The sequence below is a fragment of the Dermatophagoides farinae genome, chromosome 9, assembly GCF_024713945.1.
Source record: "Dermatophagoides farinae isolate YC_2012a chromosome 9, ASM2471394v1, whole genome shotgun sequence".
Taxonomy (NCBI): domain Eukaryota; kingdom Metazoa; phylum Arthropoda; class Arachnida; order Sarcoptiformes; family Pyroglyphidae; genus Dermatophagoides; species Dermatophagoides farinae.
This window is the reverse complement of record NC_134685.1, coordinates 3,147,553-3,170,277: the sequence shown is the minus strand read 5'-3', so window position 1 is coordinate 3,170,277 and position 22,725 is coordinate 3,147,553. Positions and strand designations below refer to the sequence as shown.

Sequence of the window (22,725 nt, the reverse complement as noted above, 5' to 3'; positions counted from 1 at the left end):
GTTTCACTTGGATGTTTTCGTTTTTGGTTATCCTTGTTGTTCAATTTAAAATTTTTAAAATTTTTCTCCATGCTGTATGATGTTTGCACTACAAAAAACCACCACAAAATATTATAATTGAGAATGACACACACACAAAAAAAAAAACCCAACATGTACGCCCATTTGGTTTTTTTTTTCAAACCAGACCAGATTTCATACATTCATTCATTCAGAGAAAAAAAAACAGGAAAAGAAAAATTTTCTATAGTCAATCATTACCATTTAAAACAAACAAAAATCTAAACCCATAAGTATCAATTATTGTTGAGAGAGAAAAAAAAGTAAAATGAAAATCGAAAAAAAAAACTTTTTTGCTTTTCGATTTTTGTTCATTAACCCATTCATTTATTATATCTCACTCAATTGGCTTCCTTATATAAACGCCCACCATTGTCTACTATTTGTATACAAAAAAAAACAACATGTATACAGTGAAATGGGCATGAAACATTTTGGTCCATTTTGTTCACCTCCATCCACCTACACTTGTAAATTTTTTTTTTTTTTTTTCATTGAAAAAATTTATTTCATCCTCGTCTTTCCAAATTTTTTTATTTTATTTTATTTCTTTACACACGACGTTGACATTATTATTCACACACGCACGCACGCGTCATTTATAACGCATGTCCACTGTCCGCTGTGTGTGTGCGTGTGCGTGTGTGCGTGTGTTTATAAAACGGGCACTTTGAAAAAAAAAATCATCAGCGGCTATTTTCATTTTCATTTTCATTTCACTTCACCTCACCAAACATAACGAACAACATCGAATATTGATTTCATTTGAATTCTGAATTGATCATCATGATCATCATCATGGTGAATTTCCATTGAAACAAACTTTGAATATAAAAAGTGAAAAAAAGTAATAAAATTCCGCTTCACGCTTTCAAAAAAAAAAAAAAAAAAAACCAAAGAAAAAGAAATTTCGGTGTGTTGATTAAAATTTTCTTTACTTTAGTGAAACAAACAAACAAACGAAAAAAAAAATCGATTGAAATCATCTTACATTTTTTTTTGCGTGACAAGAATAATCCTTTCAATTTTGTGGTCGCTAAATTATTTTTCCTGTTTTTTTTTTGTTCTTTTGCATTTCCATCGTGTGAAAACAAAAATTGAAATTCCAAATAACCAATTCTGTCAGTGTCTGTGCGTGCGTGTGCTTGTGTGTGTGATAAAATTCATTTTTCAATCTTCAGCCACTAATTTTTTTTTCAAAAAAAAAAAAATTTTCACATTTATTCGGGTGAGTGTGTAAATAAATATCATATCATTATTATCATATCATCATCATCATCATCAATATCCACCAGAAAAAAACCATCCGATCCATTTTCCATCATTATTTCGGAATAAATTTTTGCTTTTTGTGAAATTCATTTTATTTTGATTACATGTAATTTTTGGACCAATTTACAATGATAATGATTATGATGATGATGATGAAAAAGATGGAATAAATTAAAATTCTCTCTCTATCTCTCTATCCAGTTGGCTTGATAAAACACAGAAATTCAATCTCAGAAATCAATCATTTTTGCCATTCATTCATATAGTATATAGATCTGTTGTTGATAGTTTTTCATCATAATCATAATGAATCACCACCTTGATCATTAGCTTATTATTACATACATGCTATATGCGTGTGTATGTGTATTTTCCGATGATTGGATGGACCCAAAAAAAAAAAAAAAAAAATCCAGAGAAAAAAAACAACGACAAAATGAATATCTAGAACACGAGACCAAAAAAAAAAAAAAAGATGAGAAACGAAAAAAAATGTAAATTTATTCATCATCGTCGGTAATAGTTTTTTGTTGTTGTTGTTGTTGTTGTTGTCTAGTTGATGGTAAATAATCAACACAACAGAATAATGTGTTTGGGTTGTGTTTATCTAGTCTATTCTATTCATTGCAGAATAATTTGTTGTTGTTGTTGTTGTTTTCATAAAGTTCTTGGCAATTCTTTATTCAATCATCATCATCATCATCAATATTCGAATTCAATAATATTGCATTGAAATTTATTTTTCTGCATTTAGTTATTGTGTTTTTTTTTCACTCATATATTCAATCACATCACTTATATGAACTTTGTATGAATAAGTGTTTGGTGATGATGATGGTGATGAGGATGTTTGGAAAACTTATACATGCTGCAAATATTATGAATTTTTCTTCCGTTTTCATATTTGACTGACACACACACACACACACGCATTCAATTTTTTTCGACTTGAGAATCACCATGAGTGTGTGTGTTTGCTGATATTATTATTGTGTGAAAAAAAAAATATTTTCAACACACACACACAGGAAAGAATTCTGGGAATTGAAATTCTCTTCTTTTCAAGATTTTATTCTTCACTTTTCATTTTCATTTTTTTTCATCATTATTATTATTATTATCAATATTTTTTTTTTCCTTCTTCAGTAGATGTGTTATGCAAATAACACACATGAAAATAAACATGCAAACACACACACAATCATTGACGCAAACACTTTGGTTGACTATAAACGTACATACACAAGTACTTCACATTTTTCATCAATCAATCAATCAAATCGATTGATGCAAAAAAAAAATTCTGTCTACATAACCTAAGGAATCGATTTATTTATTATTTTTTTTTTACGTTCGTCATTCCAAATTAAATTATTATAGCGTAGCACATTTTATATACAAATTATGTCAGTGCAGCCAACTTTCATTCTGATCTGAATCCATTTGTAAGGGAAAAAATTTTTTGTTCTTTTTTGCCAAGTTCCGGTCAAAAAAAAAAACGATGAAAACAAACAAACGGATCGTGATTTTTGCTTTCTGACACTTTTTTTTCTTTGGATTGAAATAGACAAATTTTTTTCGGCGTTTTTTCGATCTCAGCCTCTTTTGTTTCGATTCATTATTTTTTTTTCATCCAAATTCTTTGCTGTTCCATTCATTGAACCTTTTTTTGTTGTCTGCGTACGAATAGGGTGCAAGTACATTCGAGTGTGTGTGTGTGTTGAAAAGATTAACTTTTTCATGACGACAAAAAAAAATTTCCCCGATTTCGTAATCGAATTTGTGAGTTTTTAATCTATTAAATAAACAAATAAACATCATTATCATGATTGAAAGGAAATTTTTTGTTTCCAAACAACAACAACAACAATGGAAGAGAAAATAAACCGAAAGTCAAATATTTTGAATCATCAAAATGGAATGAAAGAAAAAGGAAATTTTTGTTGTTGTTGAAAAGATTTTTACACTTGGAAACTTTTCCCTCATATATAACTCTTCTATTCAGCATTTTTTTTTCGTTTGTTGTTGTTGTTGTTGTTGTATGTTTACATTGATTGATTAATTGATTGTCATTGAAAATTTCGTAATGTTGCGAATTCTAGAATTTTTTTTTATCCCCATTGTCGTTGATGATGTTGATGATGATGATGATGATTCTTTATTTTTTTTTCATCAATTCTCATTTCCTTTTACAGTATCCTCATTATTGAATTTTTAACGACGACAACGACGACGACGACAACAATGATGATGGCAAAAAAACAACGTACATTATCTCATAATCACCATAATCGAGCAGAAGACCAAAAAAAAAAAAACGTTCACATTGAATTGAATTGAATGAGATTGATTCTTCACCTCTATTGATGATGATTATGTTCGTGTTTTTTTTTATTATTTCATAATGATCGATAATCAACAACAATTGAAATGATAATCATAATCTAGGGAAAAGTACCAGAATTCAATTTGAAAACAAAACAAAAAAAAACGAATAAGTAATTTGTATTGGTTGTGTGTGTGTGTGTTGAATTCAAATTGATATCTGTGTGTGTGTGTGTACGTGCTTTTTTTTCTTTTTGCATCTTCAAATCATCATCAATATGAATTCAGGTTTTTCATCATCATCATCATTCATCATTCATTATAATGATGATCACATTGTTTATCGATTCCGATGATACCAAAAATGATTGTATGACAACTATAATGATGTATATGCACATTAGTAATGGTATGTATATATGTTATTGATTTAATTAATTAATTAATTGATTGATTGATTTTCGGTTCAATTAAAAAAAAAATTGATCATGATAGTGAATGGATGATTTTTTTTTCTATTGTTATCCATCATCATTATTATATTAGTAGTTACTGTGTGTATCTGCATCATCATTTTATTATTAACATTAGCAATGGATAATTTAACATCATCATCAATAATATTAATGGCTACCGAAACAACAACAACAACAACAACAACGACGACTACGGCGACAACAACAACAACAACAATCATAGCAACAATACCTGAATGGATTGAAACGATGCGTTATATAAAAATCAGTTTATTAGCCTTAATGTTTATATTAATATTCTGTGGTAATACATTCGTATTGGTTGCATTAAATGTAAGTTTAAAGCAAAAGTTTTTTTTTTTGTTGTGGCCATAAAAACAAATATATATTATTAATATTTCAGTTACCGTTTGTTGTTCATGTGTTTTATTATTGAATTGAATTGAAATGTTTTCATTTTCACTTTCACCCGTTTTGTTTTGGTTTGTTTTTTTTTTAGTTGGAATTTTCTACTTGAATTCAATATAAACAGAATGATAATGTGTTTGTTTGTATACGATTTGTACTCTGTGTGTGTGTGTGTGTGTGTGTGTGTGTGTGGAATTTAATATATTAAGTGAAATGAAAAAAAAATGTCGGAATGAGAAAGAATTCATTTTTTTTTCTCAGTGCGTTTCGTGTGTGTGTGTGTGTGTAAATGTAATATTTATAATTTGTTGCAAAGATAAATCGATTTCATGTTGCAGTTTTTTTTATGTGTGTGTGTGTGTGTGTATGTCTGTATGTTTTTTGTTTCATTTCAGTGTTATTTTTTTTTTTTATCTTGAGACTATGAAAATGTTAATAAATATATATATATGCTGCACATGATGATGATGATGATGATGATGATTATGGATGTTACAATTTCGTTTCCTTCTTGTTTGTTTCCTTGATTCATCATAACAAAAAAAAATGTTTGGTGCATATGTTTTTTTTTTATTCTAAATCAAATTAAATGATAACGATGATATAATTATGTTGATGATGATGATGATGATAATGGAAATTAAAATTGAATGTTTCTATGGTGAATTGAATATAAAAACAAAACAAAAAAGAAAGGATAACATTGTCCATGTACCAGAATTTTTTTTTCAGAGCTTTGGTTCACTCATCATTGACCTCCGCCCACTGATGCTGCTGCTGCATGTAAAATGACCAATTTTGCTTTCTTTTTTCATTTGTAATTTGATCCAGTAATCCATATTGTTCCATGGAAATTTTGTCCAATTTTCAATATACCGAAAGTACCGATCGAATGTACCAAAAAAAAACAGTAATAAAAAAACAAATCCAATTAAATTGTTTGTGTGCTGGTCTATATATTTATATAATTCGGGCATTTTGTACTGGATGGTTTTTGTCAGTACTATGAATGAAAATTGTAAACTGGAAATTAAAAAAAAAAAAAAAAGTTTAAAAGTTGCTGCTTTGTTTCATTCATAAAAATCTCAAGGGTTTCAATCATCATCATCATCAAATATTATATTAAATTTTGATCTTAATTTTTTCCCATTTTTTTTCCTAGGAAATAAGGTAATTTCCTGTTTTTGACAAATTATTGAATTTTGCATTCAAACACACACACACACCTACTCATCAAATTTGAATAGCAAATATTTTTACATTCAAAAATTCTGTACAACACACACATATGACCCTTGTTTTTGTCTTTATTGAATTGCCAAAAAAAAATTTCCTTATTTTTGGTTGAAAAGAAAACTGTTTTTCTGCGACATTCAATGTATATTCATCAAGTGATGTCAACACAAAAAAAACAATACAACAACAACAACAACAACAATATGCAAATCATGTATGTATGTGGTCATATATATATATAGAGAGAGAATCATTACCATTAATAATGTGTTTCCGATGAAACAGTCATAGAGCGAGAATGAATGGTAGAAAAAAACCACAATTGTTTTTTCCACTGTTATGGTATTTTTGGTTAGTCCTAGTAGGTTGGTTGGTTGGTTAGTTCGACTGGTTGAATGAATCAAACTGGTCTCTCTCTATTCAAAGTTTAACCACGTTCCGGTGCAGTAGTGAAGTTTGAAGAAAAAAAAAAGTTTATTTTTTTCAGGCATAAGAGAAAAGTTTTCCCGTTAACGATATCAGTGTGTGTTTGATTTTTTTTTTGGAAATTGAGAATTTCCCTTTTTTTTCGGAACAAGATATTTTTGGATCCACACTACACTACAGCTGAATATATTGAATGAATTTGAAAATTCTGTGAAAAAAAAATACAAAATTTGAGAATAGATTGCCAAAAATAGATTCTTTGTTGTTGTTGTTGTTATTGGATTCTAATTTTGGACACATTTTATTCAATGGTCCATTGTCCTGAGGGTGACAAAATTTGTTTTTTTTCTCATCACTAACAATTTAAAATGTCTCAACAGAACAAAAAAAAAAACTTTTAAAATTCTCAGAACAAGGTTTGAATCTTTTTTTACTTGTTTATAACATTTTATTCTTGAATCAATCTATAGACTAACTAACTGAAACAACCCAACAATATAGACACACACATATGACCCATATATATACAAGAATATATATTTGGTCCAAAACGAAATTTTCCAATCAACGTTAATTCGATGAATTTGAATATTTTTTTTATTTTCTTTTATTTCGATTAATGATTGGTCTGTTTCAATTCAGTTATTAGTTTTGGACAATAATTCATTTTGTTCGTGCACGATTGTCATTGTTTGGTGTTTTTTATGTTTTGTTTTTTGTTTTTCCTGATTGAAATGATGAATGAATGAATGAATGAATTTCACTATGAATAATAACAATAATGTTTTCTTCACTTTTTTTTTGCTGTTTTTGTTTTTTTGTTTTGCATATAAAAGAATCGAAAATTGCGCAAAAATCGAATGTACTTTTTTCTGGCTCATTTATCTATAGCTGATTTGGTTACCGGTTTTTTTAATGTATTACCACAACTTGGCTGGGAAATTGCTAGCCGTTTTTATGGTGGAAATGTATTATGTAAAATGATTAAATTTTTACAAATACTTGGACCATATCTATCATCATATGTATTGGTCATGACATCGATTGATCGTTATCAAGCAATTTGTCATCCATTATCCAATTCATTGGCACATACAAGACGTTCACGATGGATGGTCGCTGTTGCATGGATTATGTCATTATTATTCTGTACACCGCAAACATTTATATTTAGTTATCAAAAAATCTCTCCAACATCCGATGATTATGAATGTTGGGCAACATTTCCGGTAAGTTTATCTCATATAATTACTTCCGTGTTGAATATTTTTATAAACAAAAGAAAAAATTGGATTTTTACACACACACACACACAAATATTCTACATGTGAAATAGAATCATTACCATTAATCAATGAATGGAAATTCTATTTTGATTATGCTGAAAAAAGAGACCAACCAACACAGCCAAGAACAGAATCTTTTTCTGAGTTCACATGTGTGTGTATGTTTAGATCTCTTGAGATTTGAATTTGTTGTCTATTATAATCAAGTTTGATTATAATTTCATTTAACAATACAATGATGATGATGAAGCCAACAAAAATGAAATGAAATCAAATTAATTGATTAAATCGATCACATTACATCATTGTGTTTGGCAATTTATTATTCAATCATCACTTTATCCTGGCTGGCTGTTTACTAGTTTGATTTTATTTTCCGCTCCATTCTTTACGATGATGATGATGATGATGACAATGGACATTTCTCTGGGGTGAAACTTTTATTTTTTTTTCCATCCATCCACAACCACCATCATCACAATTATTCGTAGGTGTTTATCAAACAAACAAACAGCCACACACACACACAGAGATATCCTTTTTTAAGTTTAAAAGTTACAATATTACAAAATACACACATATTTATTATGAAAAAGGTTGTGTTTGATGCTAATTTTGCATTCAACATTCAATTGTAGATTGCCCGTAGGGTTCTATCATATAATACATATCATCATTGAAGAAAGACAGAGGGAGTGAGAGAGGTTTTTTTTTCTTGGACAATTTCTTTTCAAATTCAATCCAATTCATTCAATAAAAACCACACGGAAATGATTTATCAAGATTATGATGTGGTGGTGGTGATTTTGCCAAATGAATGATTGAAAATAAAATAGAAATTGAATCATTCAAATTTTTCTCTTTCAACGTGTGTGTGTGTATGTGCATATTACAATGCATGAATGTAGGATGATCATATGATTCTTTTCCTGGCATCATCATCATCATCATTATCATCAATGGAAATAGAAATAGAGAAAACAAAAGAATATATCATTGAAAATGTGTGCAAATATTTTTCTTCCTGTGACTGATTTACACTGGAATTTTGATTCGTTTCATTTTGTCACCATTATATATTGTTCATTGTGTGTGTGTGTGTTTTTTTTTTATTCATATCCAATGTAAATGTTTAGTTTATCATTCAATGTGTGCATGAAGCCAGAATTAGAAAAAAAAGAATGAAAAAGTATAGTGCGATGAATGTGGAATCAAAGTGAAAACAAAACAAAACAAAAGCAGGAAGAGAAAAAAAAATGCGAATAATCAGAATCTAGATCAGAATAAACTCTAATGAAAAAAAACCATATCATCATCGTAATAACCGGAAAAAATGGAAATCATTCGTGAATCCACTATTCACACATATAAGAATAAAGTTTCAACATTTAAAAAAAAATTCAGTTAAAATAAGTAGTATTTATATACAAACATTCTAATTGAATGAAAGATGAAGAATCGAAGAATTGAACAAAAAAAATTTGATTCTTTTTTTCACTCTTAATTGGAATTTCAACGATATTCCACATTTTATGATGATGATGATGATCGACATTGAGAAGGGGCGATCCAATTTTCAAGAAATAAGAATAATTTTTTTTTTGCGAGAGAGTCAGAAAAATTTTTCTATTGAATGGAATTTTTTTTGTTATTCTGAATTCTTGTTCGGTTGACTTGATGAATAAGTGCCATTATCATGATGAAGATGATGATGATGATGATGACGAAACTTGTCCATGTCTAACGTGGTAACATTTTCAAATGTCAAGAAAGTAAATTCTGGAAGGAAAAAAATAGATAAATAAAACGAGAGAAAAAGAGAGAGAAAAAAATGGAAAAAATCTGTAATCTGAATTTCAAATTTTGCCATGTGTGTGTGTGTGTGTGTGGCTGCTAAACACCCTCGCATGCATGCAATTATAATAATATGGAAATAGAATGAGAGAGAAAAAGAGAGAAAAATTTCCATTCGATAATCAGACCATTCTAATGGCTGATAAATATTTTCAAAATGAAAAATAAAAAAATCACAAGAATTTGATATTTTTTTTTTGTTGCAAATATCGATAATAATAATTATCGAGTAGAAAATTTTTTTTTCTTGTTGGATTGAATTTCAACAGAATTTTCAGAATTTTATTCATTTCAGATTCAGGCTGTTTGTATGTTTGTGTGTGTGTGTGTGTGTGATTGTCTTTTTTTCTTGTTTTTTTTTTTGGTTCGAATTTTGTTCCTTTAAAACCGGAAACTCTTTTTTTTGAATGAATTTTCTTTTTTTGCCTCTATTTACATACACAAACACACACACACACACAGAGACAGGCATTGATTGTTATTGTTATCGATCATCATTGTCATCTTTGTGGATTGTTGTTTTGTGATGATAAAAATAGAAAAAAAAAGTTTCCGAAAAAAAAAGAATTTTTTTTTTCTGTTCCAATTTCCAACGGAATTTACTATTCATTTACAGTAAATCCACGTCTCTCTCTCTCTCTCTTTTTTCTTGTCGAAAGTATTACGTCAATTTGCAGTTGATGGAAATGAATGAAAGGTTTTTGTGAAGGAAAAAAAAATGGATGAAAAGAATAGTAAGATATTACAGCATTGGCGTGGTGGTTTTGTTATATTGTCTCTTATTGTTATTGATATGGATCACATGGTTCTCATTCTATTCTGTGTGTGTGTGTGTGTGTGTCAGTGTAAACATAGCGAACGCAAACACACAAGAAATAATTACATTTTTTTTCCTGCTAAAAAAAAGGATGATTCCTTGTAATGTAATGAATATATATTTTGCTGCTGCTGCTGCTGCTATATATGTTTTGATTCGATTAATTGTTTTTCTTTTTCTTCATTGTGCCGGTATTATGAATGAGATAATAGAAAACAATTTTCTCAATTCCAAATAAGAATTGTAAAAGAATTTTGTTCGTTTGATGATAATTGCTACACACATACACACGCACACACATGCAGTAAGATTATCGATACATTTATGTGTGTGTGTGTGTGACAATTATGTTTTTTTTTTTTTATTTGCCAGAGTTTTAATCGCTCATTATTTTTCTAGTTTTGTCGCTGTTTGTTGTTGTTGTTGTTGTTGTTGTTTTGATCAATGTATCTCTATATGGTGTGGGTGTGGGTGTTTGTTTAGTTTTTCCATGATAAAACGAATCCGAAATTACGTTACAAAAAAAAAAAAGAAAAAGAAAATGCAACGAATAATCAATAATTAGTATATAGTTTTTTTTCCGAATTACATAATTACATAATACAGATTCCTATTAATATTTTTTTTCCCCCATTGAATCTCTCATGTCAATCATTTTTAATTATTGACATGATGATCTATTAATGATAAACGTGAAATTTTTTTTTTTTTTTATTATTCACATATGACATGTCAATTATTGCAACATTTTTTTTTCCACTGAATAATACATGATCATCATGGCAAAATTGCTTTTTTTTATGGTCAAGTTTGAATGAGTAAAACAAATTTTGAAACTTTAAACTGTTTTTTTTTCTCTTTCTCTATCTAGAGATTAGCAAATGATAAACTTTGTAGTTTGTTTGTTGTTGTTGCAATTATTTAAAATTTTTTAAAAAAAAAAATAAATAAAAATTCCATTTATTTCAACCAGGAACCATATATGACAAAAATGTATGTCACTTGGTATGCTGTCAGTGTTTTCATCGTACCATTCATCATATTAACGTGGACACATTATTTTATATGTCGTGAAATATGGCTCAATTGGCATAATAAAAGACAGAGTTTATTGATTAAACCAGAACCAATTCATAATCACCATAATCATCATCATCATCATCATCATCAGCAACAAGCGCAACAAAATGAATCATCATCAATGTCAAAAGTGACAAAAAAATCATATTCAATATCATCATCATTAGGTGGCAGTGTTAATCATATTATACATCGATTATCGAATGTTGGTATTAATGATGGTAATGGTAATAATAAAAATGATGTTGATGTTGATGATGACTATGCTACAAATACAATAACAACCAAAAGAATGGCTACATCAGCGCCGTCTACAACGACAAAATTTGCTTGTCGTCGTTTATTTATGTTTACTACTACTACTACTACTACTACTAATAGTAGTAATAGTGGTGATAAAAATCGCAAATCATCATCTTCATCGTCATCATCATCGAATGAATTATTCACTTGTTCATCATCTTTGTTGCCTTCATCAAATCCTGCCATTAATCATCATCATCATCATCATCATCATCAAATCATACAAAACATGAAATGTCCAATTCATCCGGATAATTATCAATTTCGTTATTGTAATCATCAACAACAACAACAACAACAGCAATATCGAACATTTTCATTGCGAAATCATCCAATATCAGCCAATAATAACAACAATGATTATGAACAAAAACAAGGTAAGTGAATAATGAAAACGACGCAACAACAACAAAAAAAATCTAATTGAAATCTAATCAATTATATTATATTATACATTAGGATTAAATGAATCGGAAATGTTTGCACGAAAATCGAAAAATCTTCATCATTACCGTCGTCACAATTATTTACGACGTACAAAATCTGAAAGTGAATTAATGTATAGGAAACAGGAAAAAAAATTAAAACATTTACATCATCGTAATCAAAATCGACGACGACGTTTTATCGATTATTACGATAGATTATCACCACCACCATCGCTATCGTCATCATCATCGTCATCTTCATCGTTATCATCCACCAAATGTGATCATCAAAACAATTCAAATGGTTGTGATTTATTAGTCAATAGTTATAAACATAATCATCGTCATCGAAAACATCAATTTTATGGCCGTCGTAGTAATTCAATACAAGTATTGTATAATTTGACCAAACCAAATAAGATTCAAACGACAAAATGTTCTAATGGTCAACAACAGCAACGACGACGGCCACCAATATCATCGCCAAATCGACTTCAAATGACAAAAGCCAATTTACGGTCGTGTATTTGTTGTCCACAATGTTCTGTTGATCAACAAAAACAACAAACAATAACAACAACTGGTGGTGGTGGTGGTGGCCATATGAATAGCAGTATTAATAAGAAACGTTCAAAATTTAATCGTGCCAATCAAAGTCAAAATAGTAGTAGTGATTATGATGATTATGAAAAACATCAACGACCAAAACAACAACAGCAGCCACAAATTACTAAATCTGATCCAAATGTTTTAAAATCATCATCATCATCGTCATTGTTTTTATTGAAATTTAAATCAGGTACAACAACAACAACAACAACAACAAAAACATTACCGCCACCACCATTGCTACCAAAGCAGCAACCATCTTCAACAACGTCCGTTTCCGTTGATAGTAGTAGCAATAATAATAATAATGTTGTTAATGTATTTGTGCCTCGTAATTATCATATTAATACTACTGCTACTACTACCACCAGTATTGGTGGTGGACGACAACTAAATAATAATAAACGTATGAGTAATCCACGTATACATTCAATGCATGGTTTAACACGTGCCAAAATTAAAACAGTTAAAATAACATTAGTGGTCATTACCTGTTATGTACTTTGTTCATTACCATTCATTTGTGTACAATTATGGGCAGAATTTTGGCCAAATGCACAAAAAAGTCCAATCTATTCAGGTTAGTATATATTTCATATATATTAATGAAAATTTTTCACAATATGTTTCCACACCCATATACGATTTCTTGTTTTCATATTGAAAATCAAAGTTGACTTAAAAAACCATTAAGTTTTTTTTGTCGTTTTCATGCTATTCAAATCATTTCCAATGAAATGATGAATAAAAGGTGTGGAATAATCATCATCATCATCATTACCATAATCATCATCAGGGTGAAGGTTAAATCATAAATGATTTCCGACAACAAAAAAAAAACAAATCGCCAATGATACCGATCTGCATTTTTGTTGTTTTTTTTCATTTTCAGTTGATTTTTTTTTTTTATTTATTTACGTCAAAACCGTTTGTTATTAGAGGGTTAAAAATCGTATTTGTTTGCCTTTTTTTTTTGTTCTTCAGCCACAATGATGATGATGATGATGATTTTAACTTTAATCATCAAAAATCCATTGAGGATTATATTATGTAAATGGATTTTTTTCCTTTGCTGCTGCTGCTTCTGCTGTTGTTGTTGTTATTTTCATATCTCTATTGGCTTATGATATGAATTTTCCATCACTAGTGCTCATCAACAACAACATAATAATTATTAAACCATTCTCTAATGAATGAAAAAATGGCTACAGAATGCTGCTGCCTACAGAATATTTTTTTTTTTTTGATCTTGATTCAATCGTATTTGCAGTTATCTATCCGTTTTTTAATTAATCACACACACCCACACCCACATGCAGTTAGGCTTTATTGAAACTAGAAAATCAAATATTTTCTCTCTCTCTCTCTCTCATCTCTTTCTGTTCTTTGTTCATATCATGTCTGTGTCTGTGTATTTGATGACGATGATGATGATGAGTTCCAATTTCCAATGGAATTTACAAAATTCGATAAAATTATGGATCGAAATTTTTATTCAATGATGATTTCTTGACCATTTCAAAAAATTCTCTATCCAATAGTAGTAGTGGTAATGGTAGTAGTAGGAAAGAATCGAAAAAAAGCACAAGAATTCTGTGTGTGTGTGTGTGTTTTTCTTTGTCTTTAGATTGTTTTTATTGCCGTTGTTGTTGTTGTTGTTGTCTTATTATTAGCAAAATTTAATTTAGTTAGTCAAGTGTTTATGGAAAGGATCAAGGCAATTTTTTTTCTTTGTTGTTGTTGTTGTTATTAGCAAATGGTGTTGACGTGCGATAACAACAACAACAACAACAACGGCGACGACGACAAAAAGTCAATTTGCAAATTTTTTTTTGTGAATGAAAAATTTTTCTCATTTTATTGAATACTTTGTCGTCGTTGTCGTCGTCGTCGACCAGAATATTCTTATTCATCTTAATGACATTTTTTTTCCAAGCCTAGTTGTTTGTTTGATTGTAAAGTGAATCCAGTGAAACGTAAAAGGATTCATTTTTTGTTTGTAACAGAAAAAAAATTGTGACCAAACAAATGCATGCATTTTATCTTCAAACAACAACAACATTACAAAATAATGTTGTTGTTTGTTGTTGTTGTTTTTTTCGTTTTACTTGGATGTTCAAAATAATCACGCAAACAGGATTGTAGTAATGGCATGAATTTTCCTCTTTTTTTTGTTTGAGTCTGTATGTGATCCAAAATCCCACAATAATAATAATAATAATGATGAGTGAAAAAAGAATATAATGCTGGTGATGATGAATTTAGTCTGCATAGAGAATCTAGAGAATCATATTCCTTTTCTTATAGTTTAGTGAAAATGGAAATGAATGAATGCTCAATTTTTTTTTTTGGTAGTGATTAGGATGCTGATGGACATGATATATTGTGTGTGTGTGTGTATTTGTTATTTATTCACAAGAATTTCATTCTTTTTTTATTTATTTAATTTTTGTTTGTCCCGTCTGTGTTCATTTTGATCAGATTTTTCTCTTTTTCTAATTTTACAATGATCGATTGACAGGTTCCAAGAAAAAAAAAATTTTCATTCCACAACTTTAATAATCGACTATATGAGAGTGTAAATGTTGTGTGTGTGTATGTTTGTTTCTCATTTCAATATTGGTTGACTATTTTAACCAAAATTTCTGGTTTTTATTTCGTTTGAAATTCTAAAAAAAAAATTCACAGCTTATCACCATTGATTGACATTATAAAGCACATTTTTCTTATTACTATTTCTCGGTTACTTTTTTATCCAAATTTCATTTTCTGGAACCTCTCTCTCTCTCTCCCTTCCCATGTGTGTGTGTCTAAAATACGCTCGAATGACATTGTCACTGTCACATTCACAATTTAATTGACATTTTATTATTATTAAAGCGTAAAATAATCTTGCCAAAAAAAACTTTTTCAACTTTAAATGATCACAACAATCGAATTTGTATTCTCGATTTCGATTCTGGTGATGATGATGATGATTCGGTGGTTCACGATTTACGTGAACAAACAAACAAACAAAAGAAAGAGAGAGAGAGAGATGTTTGAATTATTATGATTCCTTTCAATATTTGTCTGTCTGCAGCCAACCAGCAGCAGCAGTGCTTAGACATTTTCAACAATTTTTTTTTATATCTGTCGGATTTGTTTGTCTTCTTTTTCTCTAGAATATTCTTTAGAAGAATCTTGATACTTGTTTATTTTTTTTATTATTGACAAATTTTTCAATGGAAAGAAATCTTATCAACTTGGATACGTGTATGTGGGTGTTCAATTTCTTTTTTAAACATTTTTTCAATAATATTCTAAAAATATAAAAACAAACAACTAACAATGTAAATTTTTTTTCCTTTTTTTCTCGTTCCACACACATGCATACACAAACAGGTCCAGTAATTGCAATATTGATGCTATTACCGAGTCTAAATTCATGTGTCAATCCATGGATATATATCTATTTTAATCCAAATTTAATAACACTGTTTTGTCAATTTTTCAAACGAAAATCATCATCCGACGAACCATTATCGAAAAGCGGTGCATTATTAAACAATACGGCATGTGGTGCTGGTGGCGTTGGCGTTGGCGGTGGCAGTGGTAGCGGTAGTGGATTAAATGCAAAATTTTATACAAAACGTCATCACCAGACATCAGAATCACCGGAATGTTCATTAAGTATGACTGATAATACAACATTATCACGTTCACCACGTATTTTATCACGTAATAATAATAATAATAACAATGATAATAATAATATGATGATTGTCGACATGAATAAACCTGGTGCTGGTTTTCGTTATATGGCAACTAATCGTTTGAATTTACCATCAATTACCTATCATCATTTGCATCATCAGAATCAACAACAACAACAGCAACAACAACAACAACAACAAAATCAATCACTGAACAATGATAATTTATCGTGCAATCAAAGTATTTCAATGAATAGCCTAATACGTTATTGTAATGAACGGAAATTATCCGATAGTGATTGTAGTAGTCAAAATGCTGAGGAACAACAAAAACGTCAACAACAACAACAACAGCAACCGCAGCCACATAAATATCATAGTCATAGTGTCGATGGTGGTGATGATGATGATGACCAAGAATCGATTGGTTTCATCAATTTGGATCGATCGTTGATCAATAATGGCAACAATGATGATGGTGATAATGGCGATGATGATAACGGTATTCATCAACATAAGCAACAACAACAACAACAACAGAATGAGAGAAAAATCCAAATAAATCAAATAAAAATGAAAACTACTAGGCCATTAGATTCATTGGCAAATCGATTGGATCGTATGTGGTTGAAATTATCAAATAAAAATAATAGTGGTGGCAACAACAATCGAACAAAAACGACAACAACAACTACTACAAAACAACAACAACAACTGGCAAAATCGTCACAATTAAGATTATTGAATAAAGCAACGAATGTTGAATGTATTGTCAATAATGATCAATATATCAATGTATGAAAAAAAACAAAACAAAACAAAACGGATAAAATGCCAAAGACAAATACACACACCCACACCCACACACACACAATGTCTTTATATTATTTATATTAATTACCATTCATAATTCATTGGTGTGACGAAACAAAAAACAAAACAAAAAAACAAAAAAATCGGAAATGAAATAAAACTTGCTTTTTGTCTCTTACATTCATTCTCATTGGAATATTCTTAATTCTGTGTAGGGAAAAAAAGTTTTGATGACAATTTTCACCAGAGGCAGATGTGTTTCTGTCTATCAACAGCAACAACAGCAACAAAAATAGAGCAATCGATTTGATTGTTTTTTTTCTGAGCCGAAAAAATTCTTTGGAAAAAAAAGAAAACAAAAATTTCAAGCTTCATAAATCAAAGTTTTGGCTACGACGAAATGGAAACATCATCACCAACATCATAAAAATGGAAGAAACAAAAAAATCGAATTCAAAAAGTGTACGCATGCACAATTTTTTTTTCCAACAAAGTCACATCAATTTTTTAAAACTTATTTCAATGCAAAGTAGTCGGAACAAAACAATAATAAAAAAAAAGTTTTGTCTATTTTTTTTATTGTCATTTCCAAATACTTGACTGTTGTCGTTGTCGTTGTTGTTGTTGTTGTCCACAATGAAAAAAGTGAGATGGTCTTCAATCATCGTACCATTGAATTATTTGCAAAAAATAAATTTAAAATTCACCAAATGTCACAAAAACATGATGATGATTTTTTTTTTTTGGATTCAAATTAGAATGAGAAAAAAAAATTTCACAAGTTCAACATATTTGCTTTTTGGATCGAGAAAAAATTTTTATTTCTCTCCATTTCAGTCAAAAAAATGTATACAGGCCGTATATATATATATTCTCATTATAAATCAAAGACACGTCTCTGATATAGCATTTTTTTCCATTCTTTCTGTGCTCAACAAAAATAAAAAAAAAATCAATGGTTTCGTGAATGGTAACAAAGAATTTCTCAAAAAAAAATTTCATCAGTATAACTGCTATTAATACCACTAAAAAAAACTTTCCGAAAGAAATGCCTGAAGCACTCGATTTCGTTTTTTTTTTTTTTTTGGAAATACAATCATGATTCTGATGCAACGATGAACCCAGCAACCAATATAAACGCAAGAACAAATTTAGTTTCTGTTTGCACTCACTGAATATTCAAGTAAATGATGTGATATTGAGAAAGAATTTTTTTTTTATTCATCATCATTATTATTGTGATGAACGAGGAATTTCTGTTTCTCTCCATTTATCAGTGGTCTTTTAATTGAAATGGCCTTGATATATTCAGTACGTTCATTGCCATTCCTGGTGGATGAATCTGAATTGTGAATGAGACCGAGAGAAAAACAAATGAAAATCATCATCATCATCATTATTATAATTACAAAACAAAAATTCTTTAGAAATTTGTCGAGAAAAGAAATTTTCCTTTTCGGGAAAGATTTTTCTAGCTAAATCCGATGATTTGAAATTCAAAACAAAACAAAACAAAAAAAAATTTAAATTTCAAAACATTCATCTTAGGCATTGAATTGATGGATAATCATCATCATCATCATCATGGTTATCGCATCAATCATAATTATTCAAATTTATACCGGATTCGAGATTGGATTGGATTCATGAAAAACAAAAATTCAATCATTATGATGATGATGAAAAAAGATTTCGATTTTTTTTTCATTTATTCAATCAATTTCGTTGCTATTAAAAAATGATTGCAGTGGAACATAAAAGAGTGAAAAAAACCAATCAAATTTGTAGCCAATTTTAGATGATTATCCGGAATTTTTTTTTCTATTTACCCGTTCACAGTTTTCATTTTCTATAGAAATACCAAAATTTTTTTGCCAATTATTTACTGATGGATTTCTAGTTTTCTCTGGGCCAAAATCTGGATTGCCTATTACAGTAGCTATCAGGACTAAAAAAAAAACAATAAAATTATTCCCGATTTATTCGATTCCAGAATTAACAACTAACTGAACCCAGTTGTTGATGATAATGGTTGCCAAAAATAAAATCAAAGAAACAAAAAAAAATTGGAAATGAAAACAACAAAATAACAAAATAAAAATTTTCAATTGCTACTGGGCCGCATATTAATTCCAGTAAGCAGGAATAGTCAACAAAGAGACCGAATTTTATCATATTGCGTCAAGATTGAAGATAGTAAAGTGGCAGAAAGCATATCGGAACATAATATTCACAAAGATACATAAACACACACACAGAAAGCAAAGCAAAGCTACTCACCGATATGGAATCAGGTCCACATATTGCGACATAACCGGGTTATTGCCGGAATAAGATTCAGAACCAGATATAGATTAATGTTAAATCACAGTAAAATTGACAAATTGATATGGTGCGATGATCTCTACACATTTATTGACGAGAGCAAAATGAATAATCACATTGCGTGTTTTTTAAAAAAAAAACAAAAAGAAAAAATTATTGACATGTGCTTTTTTTAAACTTCATGTTCACATCATCTCTGACTCATTTGTTAATTAGTAACCGACGATCGAACTGTCGTCATCGGATGATTGTGTTTGATATCAATAATGAAATCGATAATCAAAGTGGCAGAGGCATCACAACAACAGCCAGACAGCCAGTAAACACTGCAGTTGAAAAGCACACACTAATTACCAATGAAATGAATTAGCAGATAATCTAGCCAAAAAGGGGCAACAACAATCAGCATAAACAGTGCCATCTACAAAACAAACCCATTATCATCATTCAAATTTTTGTGGCCACTAAAATTCAAATCAACAATGGATGGTGAGACAAAGGCAAATGGACCCACCGATTATTACCGGATATAGTAACAATGTCAAAACAAACGACACACACACACAAACTCGAACCAATCAGCTGATTTTTTTGTTTATCATCGACTTTCATATCATTATTAAATGCTAAACATTGGCTAAGAAAGAATCAGACAAACAAACAAACAAAAAAAAATTGTAGAATCGATCAAGTCACGCAAATTTCATTGGAAATTCGTGTTTTTAGGCGGTTGTTTTTTTTTGTTCATGATTCATTTTTGTTTTTCTACCATCGTCAATTTTCATCGATTTCCAACTGCCATAATGAATCAGTCAATAGAGAAAAACATCATAACAATAATAACAACAATCGATATGATCATCATGATGATGATGATTTTGAATAAAATATTTTCTTTCTATTTACCCGGTGATGGTTAGTTGGTTGGTGTGTGTGTGTGTATATGAATCGTGAACGCCTTTGGCATCATCGATAAAAGTAAAAAAAAAATTTTCTATAGTTTTCATTTCACTTTGAAAATCATCAATCATATTGAATCGAATCGAATGAATGAATGAATGGAAAAAAAACACTACGCGATAAAAGTATAAAGTTTGTTTTGAATATTTTCAATTCTGGTACAAAAAAGAGTGAGAAAAAATAGACGTAAAGAATTTTTGTCGATCAATTGAGATTTACCAGTATAATCGAAACCAAACCAAACCAAACCAAAAAAAAGACAGAATACTAGACACAGACACAAACTCAATGGGTGGTGGTCAAAGAATTTTTTTTCTCATCCGGGTGGCGTTGGTGGTTGTTTTGCATTTTTTTTTCTATTCTTTCCGTTGTTATTCACACACACACACACACACCAACGAATTCTGTATTCTGTACCATTTTTTTCTTCTTGTTATTCTCACAAAAAAAATTATCTCATCATCAATGACATGAAATCCGATTGTAAAGCAACAAAAAAAAAGTAGAAAAAAAATTGTGTCAGTTGTGATCTTCTGTCTGTCTCATTTTATTTTATTTTTTATTCACATTGAAATTCTTCAATTTAATAATAAGATTTCGTAGAATTCATCTCATCCAACATGTATGTTATTTGTGAATTTGAATGTTTAAAGTTTTTTTCTTTCGGTCGGCTAATTTTTTTTTTTTTGTTGAATCAAATTATTTTGTAACCGAACCAAAGTGATGTGTGTGTGTGTGTGTGTGCATGAAATTCATATATTTCGTTCATCGTTTTTCATTAGTATTTCGTTTCGGATTATATAACACTGACAAGGTTCTCTTTTTTTTTTTTTTTTTTGCTTCACAGAACACAATTTTTTTTTTGGTGATATGAAATGAAGAAATTATTTTTTTAATAGCAGTAAAATGAATGAATGAAAAAATAGATAAAATTCTCTAGGGAAAATTCCAAGAAATTTGGATTAATAAATGGAAAGTTTTTTTTTTATTTATTTATTATCAGAAATCACAAATAATCAAATCATTCATTCATTCATGAACGATAGAGAGAGAGAGAGAGAAAACTGTCCCAGAATGTTCAAAGATTTTCATCATCATCATCATCATCATCGACATTCTTAAACCGGCTAAAGTTTTATTTCGGTTTTTGTAGTCACTGTTGTCGATGTTGTTGTTTCTTGTTGTCATTGTTGTTGTTGTTGTTTTTTTCACTCACGAAACAACAACAACAACGATGATGATCGATGATGATGAAAACCAAGTTCCAATTAGTTTTTTGTTTCCGTTTTGTTATTTTATTTTATTTTTTCTTGCTTTCGCCTCGTTTGTTTTTGTGATTCCAATCATGTGTATGTTGTTGTTGTTGTTGTTTTGTTTGACTTGAAATCACCATCTTGTTTGTTTGTTTGTTTGAAATAAAAAGTGATAAGATAATCACCAGCATCATCGAATCATTGAATGAATGAATGAAGTGGAGAAAAAATTCTTGATGATGAATCTGATTCGAAAAGCTGATTAATCGATTCTATTCAAGCGAAAATATATGGAAAAAAGGCGAGCCCAAGAGAGAGAGAGAAAACAACAACAACAAAACCTAAAACAAAGCAAAAAAAAGAGAAAAAATAATAATTCAGATTGGTCAAAACAACACAGACACACACACACACACAGACCTTTTAAGACATTGTTCAATCATCATTTGATTTAATTAATTTAACTTTTCTTTTTCTCTCCATTTCTATCTGTACAAATGATTTTCTGAAATGGAATCTATTGAAGCATTCACTTGGCATGATGACGATGACGATGACGATGATGCTGGTTGACTGTCACTTTTTCGTTTTTTATCTCATTTTTTTTTTTTTTTTTAGTTCATTGACGTATGACGGCATTCTTTTTTTTTCTCTGATCCAAAAAAAAGTTTCTTGTCGTCATCATTGTAGTATGGAGATATGAAGAAACAAAAAAATTTTGTCAAAAATATTGAACATCAACAATAGCCAAAAAAATGTCTTTCAAAATCTTTTATTTTTCGTGGTTCATGGTGATGATTAAGTTGTCATTGTCATTGTTTTTTTCGGAAACTTTCCCATTGGTAGTATTTGATCAAGTAATTTTTTTTCTGTGTACAACAACAACAACAACAACAACAAAAAACATCAGTTTTGTTTCTCACGTTTGTTTAAATATCTATAATCATCCAATGTGCTCATTCATGTTTGTTTGTTTATTTCGAACACGAGCCAATTTTTTTTTCGTCACTCTCTGACATCCTTATTTTTCATGGAATATTCATTGCAAAAGAAAGAAAAAAAATCCGATTCCATTCCATTTTCTATAATCTGATTTGAT

The 22,725-nt window shown here is 29.5% G+C and overlaps 1 protein-coding gene and 1 long non-coding RNA gene across 4 annotated transcripts; one reads left to right on the top strand and one right to left on the bottom strand.

The window, feature by feature from the left end:
• The first annotated feature begins 1,193 nt into the window (after positions 1-1,193).
• Positions 1,194-17,266, top strand: LOC124498019 (uncharacterized). 3 transcript variants are annotated; one of them, XM_075733794.1, is made up of 7 exons: positions 1,194-1,288; positions 3,528-4,066; positions 4,153-4,466; positions 7,040-7,432; positions 11,134-11,920; positions 12,003-13,160; positions 15,965-17,266. In XM_075733794.1, exons 3-7 carry the CDS (start codon positions 4,251-4,253, stop codon positions 17,074-17,076), a joined length of 3,666 nt encoding a protein of 1,221 aa, XP_075589909.1. In that variant the 5' UTR covers positions 1,194-1,288; positions 3,528-4,066; positions 4,153-4,250; the 3' UTR covers positions 17,077-17,266. The 3 variants fall into 3 exon arrangements, with proteins under 3 accessions (XP_075589909.1, XP_075589911.1, XP_075589910.1); XM_075733795.1 differs by lacking the exon at positions 1,194-1,288 and adding an exon at positions 3,057-3,114; XM_075733796.1 differs by lacking the exons at positions 3,528-4,066; positions 4,153-4,466 and having other exon boundaries at positions 1,209-1,288.
• A 4,494-nt stretch (positions 17,267-21,760) lies between these two features.
• On the bottom strand, positions 21,761-22,412 carry LOC142597829 (uncharacterized). The gene is made up of 2 exons (XR_012832436.1): positions 22,047-22,412; positions 21,761-21,967 (listed from the first exon to the last, which is right to left on the bottom strand). It is a non-coding gene; the product is annotated as an uncharacterized LOC142597829 (long non-coding RNA).
• Between the last annotated feature and the right edge of the window lie 313 nt (positions 22,413-22,725).

What these genes read in the sequence shown, in the direction of transcription:
- LOC124498019 (XM_075733794.1), top strand. Translation starts at nt 4,251, where the DNA reads ATGGATAATTTAACATCATCATCAATAATATTAATGGCTACCGAAACA. An exon ending in AATGTTGGGCAACATTTCCG is followed by an intron (nt 7,433 to 11,133) that starts GTAAGTTTATCT and finishes TATTTCAACCAG; the next exon opens with GAACCATATATGACAAAAAT. An exon ending in AAAAAGTCCAATCTATTCAG is followed by an intron (nt 13,161 to 15,964) that starts GTTAGTATATAT and finishes ATACACAAACAG; the next exon opens with GTCCAGTAATTGCAATATTG.